Raw genomic sequence first — 15,107 nt, forward strand, 5'->3', positions numbered from 1 at the left:
TCTGCTTGGTCTACCTCCAGCATCCAGGATCCAGAAAGCAGCAAGAGGCTATGGATTTGTTCCAGATTAAGATACATCAGGTTTGACCAGCCAAGACTCCCTGAATGGTCTCCAATGACACCATGGCCCAGATGATCCAACATCCAGAACGGTTTCAAGGCAACTGGCTCAGACAAAATAGCCTCACAGACTACTCCATAATCCTAAAATTTTCTTTATGTCCCCATAAGAATACAGCCCCCTCATCCAGCAGGAAGTAGTATGAGAAGCTATGCCCCAAATCCCAAATATACCAAGCTGGCTTTGGAGATGGAATTGGCTCACTCCTCAAAACCCAAGCATATTGTTAAAAAAAATGTTGAGAGATTTTGAGAGATTTTCTGTCCCATATCAGAAGAGTCCTCTGGTGTGAGACAGAGAAAAACCAATATTTTTTTTAAAAGCAGGTTAATTATAAATACAATCTCTTTCTAAAGAAGAAAAAGGGGATAGTATGGCTATAATAGGATGAAAGGGTAAATTAATGAACCTGTTTTAAAAGAGTAATAACTTGTTTAGAAATACTTTACATTGCTATGGATTTTAGTTTATTGATACAAGTTTAAACTTAATTTTGTTATACTGTATATATATTTCTACTCTCGTTTGAGGTATTATGTTTATGTAACTCATTTAGATTGTAATGGATTGCTGTGGGATGTTCTGTATGGCAAATGTGTTGCTAATTAGTCAATAAATAAAACACTGATTGGCCATTGGCTAGGCAGGAAGTGTAGGCAGGACAAGGAGGAGAATAAAGCTAGGAAGTGGAAGGCTGAGTCAGAGAGACACTGCCTGCCGCCACGATGACAAACAGCATGTGAAGATGCCGGTAAGCCATGAGCCACGTGGCAAGGTATAGATTAATAGAAATGGATTAATTTAAGCTGTAAGAACAGTTAGCAAGAAGCCTGCCACGGCCATACAGTTTGTAACCAATATAAGTCTCTGTGTTTACTTGGTCGGATCTGAGCAGCTGTGGGACTGGCAGATGAGAGAGATTTGCCCTGACTGTGGGCCAGGCATAAAACTCAAGCTACAATGGATAATTAAAAAATACAGATTAATAATTAGTCTTCTATGATAGTCAAACATAGTCATGTTAAGTTTTCTAGGTATTCATAGATATAATTGAATTAAGTAGGTAATCTTCAAACACTTCAAAGACATACAGAATATGGCATTTAAAATGATTTAAAAATTTAGACTTTCTGGACAGTGAGATATGTCTGCTCTTGGCAGTACCGATTTAATTCAGAGAGGAGGATGGGCATTGAGGACATTCTATATGGAGATTATCTTCTTCTTGGCAAAAATAGATATTTGGGCAAGAAACTGTTCTTGCCTGGACTGCTTGATTGACTGGACATGCAGGATCCATAGGAAGGTGACCACTGAACTTTGCTTGGCAAAATTGTCCTTCAGGTTCCTGCTTTGTAGAGGAAACTGCCAGACATTCTACAGGACACTGAGAAAAGTGACTGAGAGACTCTAGGCCTGTGGGCTGAAGACAGATGCCTCAACTTTACAAAGGAACTTTGTATGACTGTCCAGGCTGCCAGGTGTCTCTGTCTACTCTCGCAAGACTCCTGAAAGTTGCTTGTGTCCTTCTCCCATTTCTCAGGTAATATTATATCCTTCTGAGGTCTTTGATGTAGTTGAAGACTAGATAGTTATAATTTCCTTAGTTATGATAAAAGATAAGTTAAATATAAAACATTACACTCACAAATATAAGATAGATAGGCTATCTTCTTTAATTTTGCCAAATACAAATAGACTATTATAACTATAATTCTTGCTTGATAATTGTTTTGTTATATGTAATTTTATTATGTTAAAGTTAAAACCTTCCTTTTGAAAAAAGAAAAGGGGAAGTGATGGGGATGTCTTTCTGTATGCTGTGAATGTGTTGCTCTGATTGATTGATAAATAAAATGCTGATTGGCCAGTAACCAGGCAGGAAGTATAGTATAGGCGGGATAAGGAGAGAGGAGAATTCTGGGAGGTGAAAGGCTGAGTCATGAGACGCTGCCAGCCGCTGCCTTCATGAGAAGCAAGATGTAAGGTACCGGTAAGCCACAAGCCATGTGGCAACTTATAGATTTATAGAAATGGGTTAATTTAAGATATAAGAACTAGATAGAAAGAAGCCTGCCTAGGCCATATAGTTTTTAAGTGTGTTTACTTGGGTCTGAGTGGTTATGGGCCAAGCGGTACTGGAGAAAACTCCAGCTACACCCCTTAGGCAGAACCACAGGGCAGAGAAGGCAGAATCAGCAGCAGAGTCAGCCTTGTTCAGTGTCCTGAATGAACCTTATTGAATTCATTCCTTAATAAAACTTACTTGGTCCTACACTTCCTTGTTCCACTTTATGGAGACAGGAAGTCTTGATTAAAGAGAGGCATGCCTGCCTTACATGTGTTGGTCACAATCCATTTCCTAACCTAGAGTGGTGTTTGTAATGTATCTTGTTTTAAAGTAATTCACCAAACTCTACCTAAATTTTTATTTAAACAGATTTTTCATGCAATGTATTTTGATCATATTCTTTCCCTTTCCCAACTCTTTCCAGATCCTTCCCACCTACCTACCTACCAAACTTCATAATAGTTCTCTCTGCCTCAAAAAAAATTTAAAAAATCAAAAACAGACTAAAGAAAAATCAGTAAGACAATAAATACCAAAACAAAACAAAAATCACACAAAAAACACAAGGATTCTCTTTCATGTTGGCCAATTAACAGCACAAAATTTTGAGCACACAGTTATCCCTGGGCACGGGTCTTGCCCTGGAGTGTAGTTGATATTCCCAGTGACACTTTATTGGAGAAAACTGATTTTCCTTTTCCCAGCAGATACCAATTACACATAGCTCTGGGTTAGGGGTGGGATTTGTGTCCACTCCCCGTTTTCAGTGCTAGGATTCTGCCTGGCTTGAGGTGTGCAGGTCTTGTGCATGCTGCCACAATCTCTGTGAGTTCCTGTGTGTGTTAGTCCTATAGTTTCTGAAAGATGCTGCTTCCTTGGAGGCATCCACCACCTTCGGCTCTTAAAACCTTTTTACCTCCCCTTCTTCATAGATCTCTGAGTGTCAATGGGAGGTTTGATGAAGACAACCCAGGTAGGGCTGTGTGCTACAAAGTATCTCAGTCTCTATACATTGTCCAGTTGTGGACCTCTTTGTAAATTACCATCTACTGCAAAGAGAAGCTTCTCCTAAGAGGGTTGAGCAATGTTCTGGTCTATGGGTATAGCAGTATGTCATCAGAAATCACTGTATGCTACGTTCCTTTGGACAAATAATAGCAGTAGGTTTTCCCCTAAGCCCAGGACCTGTCTGTCTAGTCTCAGGGTCTTGTCCACTTCACAGTGTCAGAGAAAAGCTTCATCTCATGTAGTGACCTTCAACCTGTTTTTAAGGTGGTTGGTTACAACCGTCACATCTGTGCCACTATTGTACCTGTCAATCTTGCAGGCATGTTTCTGCTTGGGACACAGAGTTTGTAGCTGGTGACACTGGTTACTCTTCTCCTCTAGGAGCATGCAAAGTGCCTTCAGGTACCATGGATGTTAGCAGTGGGGATGAAGATTCTCACTGGGTACCTGCTTGATTTCTCTGTGTTCAATGACATAAGCAAGTGGGATTTTTCAGCAGCAGGGTCCTATTATTGGTTTATGGATAGCAACCAATAGCCTTTGAAATAATCTGTGATGTTTGAGGAGATCTATAGGAATTGCTTTGACCAATGACTCACCATGATGTCATCCATTCCTGGCCCTCAAGGTGACATGTTACTTGGTGACATAAAATGTTTTGTTGGGGCATTGTCTCCTCCATTTTATTGTGACTTCATTTAAATCCTTTTAATATGTGTATATATTTTAGGGTGCTTTTATGATAGTAACTTTGCATATAGCTTTTCAAATGGCCTTTAGTGTTAGTTGTCCCTTTCCTATTCCCTCCCGTACCTTGTCTTCCTATACCCCTCAACATTAAATTCTAATATGGTGATATATTATTTGTACTAAAATGTGACATGTATGTTAATAAATAAAGTTGCCTGGGGGTCAGAGCTATTAGCAAGCCATAGCAAAAGCTGGGCGGTGGTGGTGCATGCCTTTAATCCCAGCACTTGGTAGGCAGAGCTAGGTAGATCTCTGTGTGTTCAAGGATACAGCCAGCATTGGAGACACACACCTTTAATCTCAATACCAACCATAGAAGACCTGGAGGTTTGTACAGACATGCAGTGACTAGGAGGTCATGTGGTTGGGTTTACAACCAATGAGAAGGCAGAACAGAAACTCTATAAAAAAGACAGACACACAGGAAGTAGGTCTCTTTTGGAGAGGTAGGACAACAGTGAGTGAAGGGTAAGGTTTTTAGCTCTTAGCTATTGCTCTGACCTCTTGGCTTTCTTCTTTGCATTGGTTCTGTGTTTCTTATTTAATAAGACGGTTACAGCTACATTTGGTGCCCAACGTGGGGCTCGAACCCACGACCCTGAGATTAAGAGTCTCATGCTCTACCAACTGAGCTAGTCAGTGTAGCATGTGTGCAGCCCCGGACATCTAAGGGCATCACAGATTTGTTATTGCTCAATCTCGGGTGGCTGAACACTACTTGTCCCTCTAAAAAGTTGGGGGATGCCGACTACTTGGGGGTCGTGTAACTATTAGCATGCCAGAGTCTCATTCGTTATCAGAATTAACCAGACAAATCACTCCACCAATTAAGAACGGCCATGCACCACCACCCACGGAATCGAGAAAGAGCTATCAATCTGTCAATCCTGTCTGTTTCCGGACCGGGTGACCACGTGGCAAGAATCCATTAAAAACCACTTGGCTTGGCTTGGCAGCAGGTCTGGTTTCCCACCTGAGTGGCCCGGCTACCTAACTTGGGCCCAACTCGGCTTAGGTTTCAGGCCGGACTGACCTTAGCCCCAAGTGGTTACCCACAGCTGGAGCTACTTGCTTAAAGCCAGTGCTACAAACAACTCAGGCCTGCCCTGCTGAACAGGGCCCCTGCCTGTAAAGCCAACGCACGTGGCTGGAGCTTAAGGAAGCCAGAGCCCAGGCTTGACTAGGCTCAATCGGGAACACGTGGCTGGATGCTGGATTTAAGCCTTTAGCCAGAACTTGTGGCTATGCTTTCTCTCTCTCTCTCTCTCTCTCTCTCTCTCTCTCTCTCTCTCTCTCTCTGCATTCACACCTTGGACACTAGGTGGCTGTTTTGAAATTCCCTCAGATTTTCTACTGTTCTACACAGACTTGGTAAGTCAATTAAGATATCAGATATTTTAAAGGAAACTATTTAAAGGAGAATTTTTTTTTTTTTGGTTCTTCGAGACAGGGTTTCTCTGTGTAGCTTTGCACCTTTCCTGGAACTTGCTTGGTAGCCCAGGCTGGCCTCGAACTCACAGAGATCCACCTGGCTCTGCCTCCTGAGTGCTGGGATTAAAGGGGTGCACCACCACTGCCCGGCATTTTTTTAATGTGGAATTTTCCACATTAAAAGAATGGATTTTATGTGTACATTGGAAGAAAATTGGGCTTTGTTTGAAATTTTAGGCAGTCTGACAATGGAACAACTACATGAGAAGATTAATATTGACCGAATTATGCACTTCATTACTTTTCTTATCCATATTTTGCTATTTAAAAAGATGGTCAATTTAAGTGCCAGGATAAAAGTTTTAGAAAAAAGTTTTAGAAAAACCTGTTAAACCTGTTAAAATGAGTTATAGAGAAATTCAAATTCAGACAGAAGAAATTAACAGTGAAGTTGTTTCAAGATTGGATCATAAGGTTACAGAAAGAAAGCCTGTTTTCACACAATCACCCTTAATTTATCCGGTACCTGTGCAGCAGCTACCTGATCAAGAGAATGAACAAAATACTTGGGTTCCAGTTGAAATGTTAGACTTACGAAGATTTAAGGAGGCAATAGTATCTTATGGCATGCATTCCCCATTTGTAAAGCAAATGTTAAACTCCTGGTTAACATATAATAGGATTATACCATAGGACTGGCGGGAGCTGGCACATGCTGTTCTGGAACCCAGACAACAGCTGCAGTGGCAAATGTGGTTCAAGGAGGAGGCTAAAAATATAGAAAAATAATGGAGGGATAAAAAATACAAGTCTTCCAGGATCAGCTTATTGAAGAAGGTCAATATGCTTCAGTACAAACACAATGTTTATATGATGATCAAACCCTAATTCTATGTGGAATGGCAGCCTTGAATGCATGGGACAGAGTTGAGGAACCAAGAAAAAAAACTGAGTCATTTACAAAGGTTATACAGGGCCCCAAAGAATCTTTCACAGATTTCTTACAAAGATTGTAAGTACTGTACAGAGAATGGTCCCGAATTCAGAAGCTAGTCAGATAACAATTGAATCTTTGGCCTTTGAGAATGTGAATGCAGCATGCAAAAGAATAATCAGGCCATTAAAGGCAAGATCTGCACCTTTGGAAGATTGGATTAGAGACACAGTTAATATTGAGGCTTATGTCCATAATAATATGTGGGTAGGAGAAGCAATTTCAAAAGGTTTGAGGAATGTTAGATGTTTTGGATATGGAAAGCAAGGACATTTGAAAAGGGACTGTAAACAGGTCATTCCTAGAAACAATGTTTCTTCAAGGAACAATGGCAATGAACGCCCCTTCCTTCTGGAATATGCAGAAGGTGTGGTAAGGGAAAACACTGGACCAACGAATGTAGATCAACAGGGGACAGGCAAGGTAACCCTCTGCCTCGAGCTTTGGGAAACTCCCAGAGGGGCCTCAGGCAGGCCCCAAAGTGAATCCAGTTCAGACCTTTTCTGCAGTCATAGAGGATACCCCTATTCAGAGCAATTAAATAACCAAATGCCTATTGGAATAAACAAGGCTACTCAGAGTAATGGAACAACTGAGACAGAAAGAACAGATTCAGGAGAAAACATAAAGAAAATTTTTTGCCAAACTTCTATAAATGAACAAAGACCAAAAATAACAATAAAAATAAATGGTGTTTTGTTTTCTGGTCTGGTAGACACAGGTGCTGATGTTACCATAATTGCACCAGAATTTTGGCATCCAACTTGGCCTCTTCAGGAGGTAAATGTTCAACTGTTAGAAATTGAAACATTATCTCAAGTGAAACAAAGTGCAAGATGGCTCGAATGTATAGGTCCAGGAGGACAGAGAAGAAAATTAAAACCATATGTGGCTAACATAGCTATGAACCTGTGGGGTCAAGAATTGTTGCAACAATGGAATACTCAGATTAACATCCCTCCAACCTCAGAAACAAATCATAAACTAGCACATGTTTCTGAGAGAAATATTAGAAGATATTATTCTAATGAGTGGTCCATCCATATTATACAAGAACAGGGCACAACAGCTGATGATCTTCCAAAGACATCAACAGCTCTACCTTTAAAATGGTTAACAGACAAGCCTGGATATTATATACAAGAGTTACCCTTTTATATTTCCAATTTTTATTTTAAAAATTTGAGAATTCCATGTATGTATCTAACACATTTCAGCCATTCTCATTCTCTCCCACCTTTCTTATATCCCTTCCAACCCCTTCAAATACCCCTCTTTACAATTCCCTTTTTCACATTCATATATTTGGATTTTGTCTTGTGACCCACGAAGTTTAACCAGAGCTGTCTATGTGACCCTGGGTTTTAGAATATCCTCTGGAGCCTAGTTGGCTCTTCTATGAGTATGTATGTGAAATCAATGACTGCCTCTCTCCCATAATCTACCAGTACCAATAGTTCAGCAGAATGGAGTATGGTCCTGTTGAGTCTCTCTCTGAACCTTGCTGTGCTGATGAGGGACCCAGTCTAGTGCAGGCAGCTGTAGATGTTGTGAGACAGACCATGGTTGCAATGGCTGTGTGTGTCCTGCCCACAATATAGCATTTCCAACCTTTCTTCTCATCTTCTGGCTTCTATACTCTTTTCACCCTTCTTTCATAGTGTTCTAAGCTTTAGAGGGGGTGGAAAGGTGTCCCGTTTAGGGTTAAGTGCTCAAGTGTCACTTACTCTGGTATCTTGAGCAGCCATGAGTCTCTGCATTCACCACAGTTCATTACATGGGAATCTTTTCTGAGTAATGCTGGCTGTAGCATTTGTCCATGAGTATAAGTATAAATATTTGAAGACAGCTTGCAATCACATTTCTTTAAATGACTGTAGAAAATTTTCACCAAAGAACCTAAGACCCCAGTTGCTGTTTCTTTGGCTGGATTTACATGAGTATTGAAATCCCCTCCAGTGCCTGCCCTGAGGAGATTTCTCCCAGATTTCTGGGGAAGACACTCCAAGTGGTAGGGATACTAATCTGGGGGATATCAAATGAATCTACTAACATGAGACTCTTTAGTCCATTCACTTTATTCCTCTGAGACAAAATTCTATCTACACAGCTTCAATTCTATTCTCATACTTAGCTCATCTCTGTCCCTTCTCCTGTCCTCTCATCGTTCTAAGTTCTTTCCATCTCGTTCCATACGTCTTTGTTCCTCTTCATTCCTTCCCTTCCTCTTCCTGTGACCCATCTCCATACACCTACAATCAGCAATACACTGGCTCTGTCACTTTCTGGTCAGGTGGGCTAAGTCTGCTCAGTAGCTAGGAAACCTGCATCATAGCTTGAATGCATCTAGTATGAAAAAGCCCTTTATTTTCTGAGTTAATTGTTGGAGGGAAAGTCTAGTGGTGCCATTTGGATTGAAGAAGAAAAGAGGGTCTGAGCTTAATGCACAAGAAACAAAGCTATGTACCTAATATCTACCTAGCCTAGGCAGTGTCTCCATATAGATACTTACCTTAATTCAGGAGACTAGCAGGTAGTCTGGAATAATTGTCTATTTGCATTTTGTCCTTGGATGTTAAGAGGATTCTCAGATAAAATTAACTGTTAGAAATTCTTAGAAGAAAAATTAATTAGGAAAGCTACCATAGCATACAAGAGAATCATTGCAGGAACCGGCTAATATATATATTAGCTAATATCACCAAGCTAATATCACCAAGACTCCTTGAGGCTTGACTTTATCCTCTGGAAGAACTCTGCTTCTTCAGGTATTAGCCTTTGCTATAGTTAGTTGAATTCCTCCTTCATAGTTCTGTGGCCCGCAGCACAGGGGTTAAAAAGTTTTGCTGCTGTAGAAACCAGCCTTCAGTGCCTCAGGTATTGAGGGGAGCCATGGAGTTGTAGGACTAATCATTCCATTGACTTTTCTATCTGAGGGAGTAAAACTTATTTCTCTCAGGCCAGCAAAAAGGGAAAACACACACACACACACACACACACACACACACACACACACACACACACACACATCTCCAACATGTCATATCTCATATATGGTGTTGATGGGTAGCAAGTCTTCAGCAGGTCAGAGAAACTGAAGAGGAGATGCAGAGTAGGTGAATACTGGACAGACAAACAGACACATTAGGACTTTCCCGAGGGTCAAAGCTTAGATCTTCATTTTATTATTGTTTCCATTGCTTGTTTTACTCTATCCTTTTTCTGTTCTGTTCTTCTACCCTGATGTTTCTCTTCTTTCTCTTTCCTCATGACTTCCTTCTCATTACTTCCTAATGACTTCCTTCTCACTATTTCCTGATATCTTCCTTCTCACTACTTTCTGATGTCTTCCTTCTCACTACTTCCTGATGTCCTCATTCTCAATACTTGCTGAGGACTTCCTTCTCACTACTTCCTGATGTCCTCATTCTCAATACTTGCTGAGGACTTCCTTCTCACTACTTCCTTATGACTTCCTTCTCACTACTTCCTGATGTCTTCCTTCTCACTACTTCCTGATGACTTCCTTCTCACTACTTCCTGATGTCCTCATTCTCAATACTTGCTGAGGACTTCCTTCTCACTACTTCCTGATGACTTCCTTCTCTCTACTTCCTGATGACTCCCTTTTATACTACTTCCTGATGTCCTCCTTCTAACTTCTTTATTTTTTCCCTTACAGTTTATATGTCCCAGTAGAATCTTTTAAGCAGTACAAAAATGACAGTGTAGTTATGTTCTATTTTTAAGTGAATGTTTACAATGAATACAAGTAAAAAAAAATAACATGTTTCCCATTTCCCTTATATGATTAAACATTTTACACATTACAGGTTAAAAACAAATTGTCTCCAAGTACCCATATACTGGTCAACATTTATCATTTAGGATTCTCAGAGATCAGGAGCCTTTCAGTCATAATTGCTAACACAGACAGTAGTTTTTATAATTGCCAGGAAAACAGATAACTAGTTTCACTTTTCATATTTTAGAGTTCTACCCAATTATCATAACTTACCATACAATTCTTTGTTTTCTAGTTACATGAAGTATTATTTAAAGCTTTGTTTTATCTATGATGCACTCCAAAATCCATGAACACATATCTCAAAACCCAAAAGATCATGAGCCAATTCCTCGGACACAATTGTTTTCTTTAATCATTCACCTAAACCACAGTCTATAGGCTCCTCAAGAGAAACTCCTAAGTCCCAGCTGATGACACTCCCTTGGTCCTATTTTCTATCCTATGCAGCCCCTGCTTTATCAGGGGTGGGGACAACACTATATCCTACTTTACCTATAATAATTTTCCCACTAAAGTATCCTCTATCGTAATACCTTACTACATTTGTTAAAAACCCTTCATCATCAAAATTCTATTTAAACTACCACTATTATTGTATAAAATCATTACTTCAGTTAAACAGTACAGGTCAAGAGGAAATCATTTTCATAATAATCCATAGGAAAAATGCCCAGTAGGATGGGATATTTCCATAAGATAAACATAAACATTAAAGGCAGTAGGCATTCCCCCACCCCCATTCACAAAATTCATTCCAGAGAAAAGAATGGCAGCAGCAAACCCATGAAGGCACAGCACTAGCAAGAGACATTCAGAAGCCAAAGCCCCCAGGGCTTTGCCTATCCAAGATTCACCCATCAGTACCTGGCATTCTGGTGGGCCAAACTTCTGAATTCAAGTCCTACCTGCTGCTCCTATGACATGACCACCAGCAGAGTTTTGATTTTTTTTTAAATGTCAGATTAATTCAAAGAAAGTGGAAGAGTGACTTAAAAATGTCTCTTTTTCTTAAGAGCTAATAGCTTCACATAGGTAATTGATAAAAAGATAATCATTATGCAAGATAAGGCCACGTGATTCTTCCAGAAGCCCCATGATGAGAGATCGATGCCCTGGATCGTCAAGAATTCTTCACCAGTACATCTGTAATTCAACACACACACAAATATGTCAAAGTTTATTCAGTACATTCACTGATTCTTCCTTTTAAAAATTCATAGTTTCAACACATTATTAAAAGTTTCTTCTTTATATTTAATTGGTAGTAGTAACGTTATACTTACAAATTTGGTATATATTATGTCAATCTAACCTACTTATATTAGGTCACTTTGTTAATTTCAAAAATCATCCAAAGAGGCATAGTTATCACATCTATTTAAAAGCATAGAATGCTGTGGGATGGTCTTTTTGTCAAATGTGTTGCTGATTAGTCATTAAATAAAACACTGATTGGCCATTGGCTAGGCAGGAAGTGTAGGCGGGACAAGGAGGAGAATAAAGCTGGGAAATGGAAGGCTGAGTCAGAGAGACACTGCCAGCCGCCACGATGACAAACAGCATGTGAAGATGCCGGTAAGCCACGAGCCATGTGGCAAGGTATAGATTTATGGAAATGGATTAATTTAAGCAGTAAGAACAGTTAGCAAGAAGCCTGCCACGGCCATACAGTTTGAAACCAATATAAGTCTCTGTGTTTACTTGGTCGGGTTTGAGAGGCTGTGGGACTGGCAGGTGAGAGAGATTTGTTCTGACTGTGGGCCAGGCAGGAAAACTTAAGCTACAAATGGCGTCCAACGTGGTGGCAAGAGTTTCCACCTAAAAACTGAGAAAAAAGATTCTAAAACGGAGCTAAAAATAGTTCCTAATTGTCTCTCTCAAATGAGCGGCAGCTGCTGGTTTGAGCTACTGGTGGGTTCCTTGCATGCGAGCTCAACCTGCCATATGGCGGGAGTGGGGCCTTTGCAAGTGGCACTTTGAGCTGCGTGGTGGATTTAGCCTTTGCTGGTGCAGAGCAAAAGGGGAGGTTTCTGGACTACACGCTCTTTGGATAAAAGCATAGACCCACATAGCTCCCAGAGCTGGTGGTAAACGTAGCCATGTTGGGAAGCTGAGGTGGGCGGAGCCAGCAGCCACAGCTGCTGCAGTTTAAAGCAACAGATTCACAATAAGACAGATTCAGATGTAATAGTTTACAGTGTGTGTAAAATATACGTAGGCTTGAAAGAGACAAAAAAGGTGATATATAAAGTTATATAAACAAATACATAGTTTTAAAAATAAAGTCTTTAAACAGACAGTAATATTAATATAAAAAATAAGCCACGTAAAGATGAGTATTACACAGAGAATCTGGATTGTGTTGTCTTTGGGACTTTTAACTGCAGAAAAACATTTGATTGTAAAAGCTGTTGAGTTATGTCAAAATGTATACTTTAAAGGTACCTTGACTTCAAAATTTGGATATAAGGATATGTTGCTTTGGAAAAGAGTCTCTTTTGTTTCCACAGAAAGCCAGAGGCTATGGATTTGTTCAAGATTAAGATACATCAGGTTTGACCAGCCAAGACCCCCTGAAACGTGACACCAAGGCCCAGATGATCCAACATCCAGAATGGTTTCAAGGCATCTGGCTCAGATGATACAGCCTCATGGACTATTCCATAATCCTAAAATTTTCTTTGTGTTCCCATAAGATACAGCGCCCCCCTCCAGCAGGAAGTAGTAAGAGAAGCTACGCCCAAATTCCCAAATTATATGTAATTCTACTTTGTTAAGGTTAAAACCTTCCTTTTTGAAAAAAAAAAGGGGAAGTGCTGTGGAATGGTCTTTTTGTCAAATGTGTTGCTGATTAGTCATTAAATAAAACACTGATTGGCCATTGGCTAGGCAGGAAGTGTAGGCGGGACAAGGAGGAGAATAAAGCTGGGAAGTGGAAGGCTGAGTCAGAGAGACACTGCCAGCCGCCACGATGACAAACAGCATGTGAAGATGCCGGTAAGCCACGAGCCATGTGGCAAGGTATAGATTTATGGAAATGGATTAATTTAAGCAGTAAGAACAGTTAGCAAGAAGCCTGCCACGGCCATACAGTTTGAAACCAATATAAGTCTCTGTGTTTACTTGGTCGGGTTTGAGAGGCTGTGGGACTGGCAGGTGAGAGAGATTTGTTCTGACTGTGGGCCAGGCAGGAAAACTTAAGCTACAATAGAGGAAGTAGGCTCAGTAAACAAGTCCGAGTTTAGAGAGTCACATTAATGTCCAACTTTGTAGTCTTCATTGTGTCTTTCATTTCTAAATCTACAATGCTGCCTTCTCCTCAAAGGGCAAAGGCATGGATGAAGGACTTGTTTCTCCCGAAGTGGAAAGCCTCAGCTTCCTAACAACACACAGACACTCTAAGAGATCAAAGTTTTGTGCAATTCTGCTGACTCAGTAGACAGTCATGCAATAAACACAGCATCGAATTCTAGACGGAGGACCAGAGGAGACTAAGGGTTTCTGCCAGGAGTCAGTCCATTGCTGTCAGCTCTTCTACTAAGGGAGCATGACAACCACAGATGCTCAGCTATGGAACATCCCCAGCAGCCCATGGCTACAGACAGAGCCTGGGTAGCAGTTGGAGTACAACAGGATGCAAGGCCCTGACACAGGTTAGAAAAGCAGCTGCTGCTAAAAATTCTGGATGTACTACAATCACTACCTGTGTGTCTCTATCTCTGTGTCTCCATCTCTGTCAGTCTCCATCCCTGTGTGTTTGTATCCCTGTGTGTCTCCATCTCTGTGTGTCTCCATCCCTGTGTGTCTCCATCCCTGTGTGTCTCCATCTCTGTGTGTCTCCATCCCTGTGTGTCTCCATCCCTGTGTGTCTCCATCTCTGTGTGTCTCCATCTCTGTGTATATCCATTCCCTTGTATTTCTTAGGATTTAACAGTTCTCAAATCTACTGAAAGGGCAGATTTCTTCTTCCTCTTGTGAAGATAATCCTTTTGTGAGTTTGAGGTCTGTGGATGGCCTGTCTCTGGTTTCACTTTACCCATCTCCATCCTTCTGACAAGAAACTGGTAAGAAATTTGTATTAGAAGGATGCCAAACCACACCAGGAGAGAGGAGATTTTTGGAAACAAGATATCCCCCATACTTGTTTTCTTATCAGTAATTCAAACACAATTTGGGTTACTACTATTCATTATTATTTTGAAAATCCATGAGAGATTTAGCATATCAGCATGTTCCTATCTCGTTTATCTATCAAAATCAAATCAATGAGAGCAATTGTAAAAAGGGAAGGTTTTGAAACTTTAAAATAATACACTTTAATTTTATTAAAAATATTTTGTTTCATGGCTGGGCGGTGGTGGCGCACGCCTTTAATCCCAGCACTCGGGAGGCAGAGCCTCTGTGAGTTCAAGGCCAGCCTGGACTACCAAGTGAGTTCCAGGAAAGGCGCAAAGCTACACAGAGAAACCCTGTCTCGAAAAACCAAAAAAAAAAAAATTTGTTTCTATTTTAATGGTATTAGACAAAAATGATTTTTCCTTCTCAACATACTGAACTACATGTTTCTTTCATTGCAGGTCATATCCTCTGATAGGACATTTTCACACACAAACACACACACACACACACACACACACACACACACACACACACACACACCCCTTTAATTTTTTTGAGGTCTTCTAGAGTGTGAGGCAGAGGGAAGACCCTGAATGCTTGCAGGCAAAGCTCTGTCCTTTTGGTCCTTGCTGCCCTGATGTTCTTGGGCTCTGCTCACAGGTACCATAGTCTATACATGTAGAAACTGTATGCCCTTCTTAACTATCAGAGCAGCCTAGGTCAAACTCAAATGTTCTGAAACAAGGAACTCAAATCCACAATCAAGACACCAAAACCATTTTTCAAAGGCCCCAAAGAACCCTTTC

General features: G+C 40.6%; 1 protein-coding gene across 1 annotated transcript in view; it reads right to left on the reverse strand.

The window, feature by feature from the left end:
- Positions 1-10,116: 10,116 nt before the first annotated feature.
- Positions 10,117-15,107, reverse strand: part of LOC128108987 (ATP-binding cassette sub-family G member 3-like) — a 49,302-nt gene continuing 44,311 nt past the window's right edge. The window contains exon 15 of the mRNA XM_052736010.1: positions 10,117-11,325. Within this exon, the coding sequence (XP_052591970.1) occupies positions 11,172-11,325 (154 nt within the window). The 3' untranslated portion in view covers positions 10,117-11,171. The remainder of the gene's footprint in view (positions 11,326-15,107) is intronic.

Source organism: Peromyscus californicus, unplaced genomic scaffold (assembly GCF_007827085.1).
Source record: "Peromyscus californicus insignis strain IS unplaced genomic scaffold, ASM782708v3 Scaffold_13__1_contigs__length_99412109, whole genome shotgun sequence".
Classification (NCBI taxonomy): domain Eukaryota; kingdom Metazoa; phylum Chordata; class Mammalia; order Rodentia; family Cricetidae; genus Peromyscus; species Peromyscus californicus.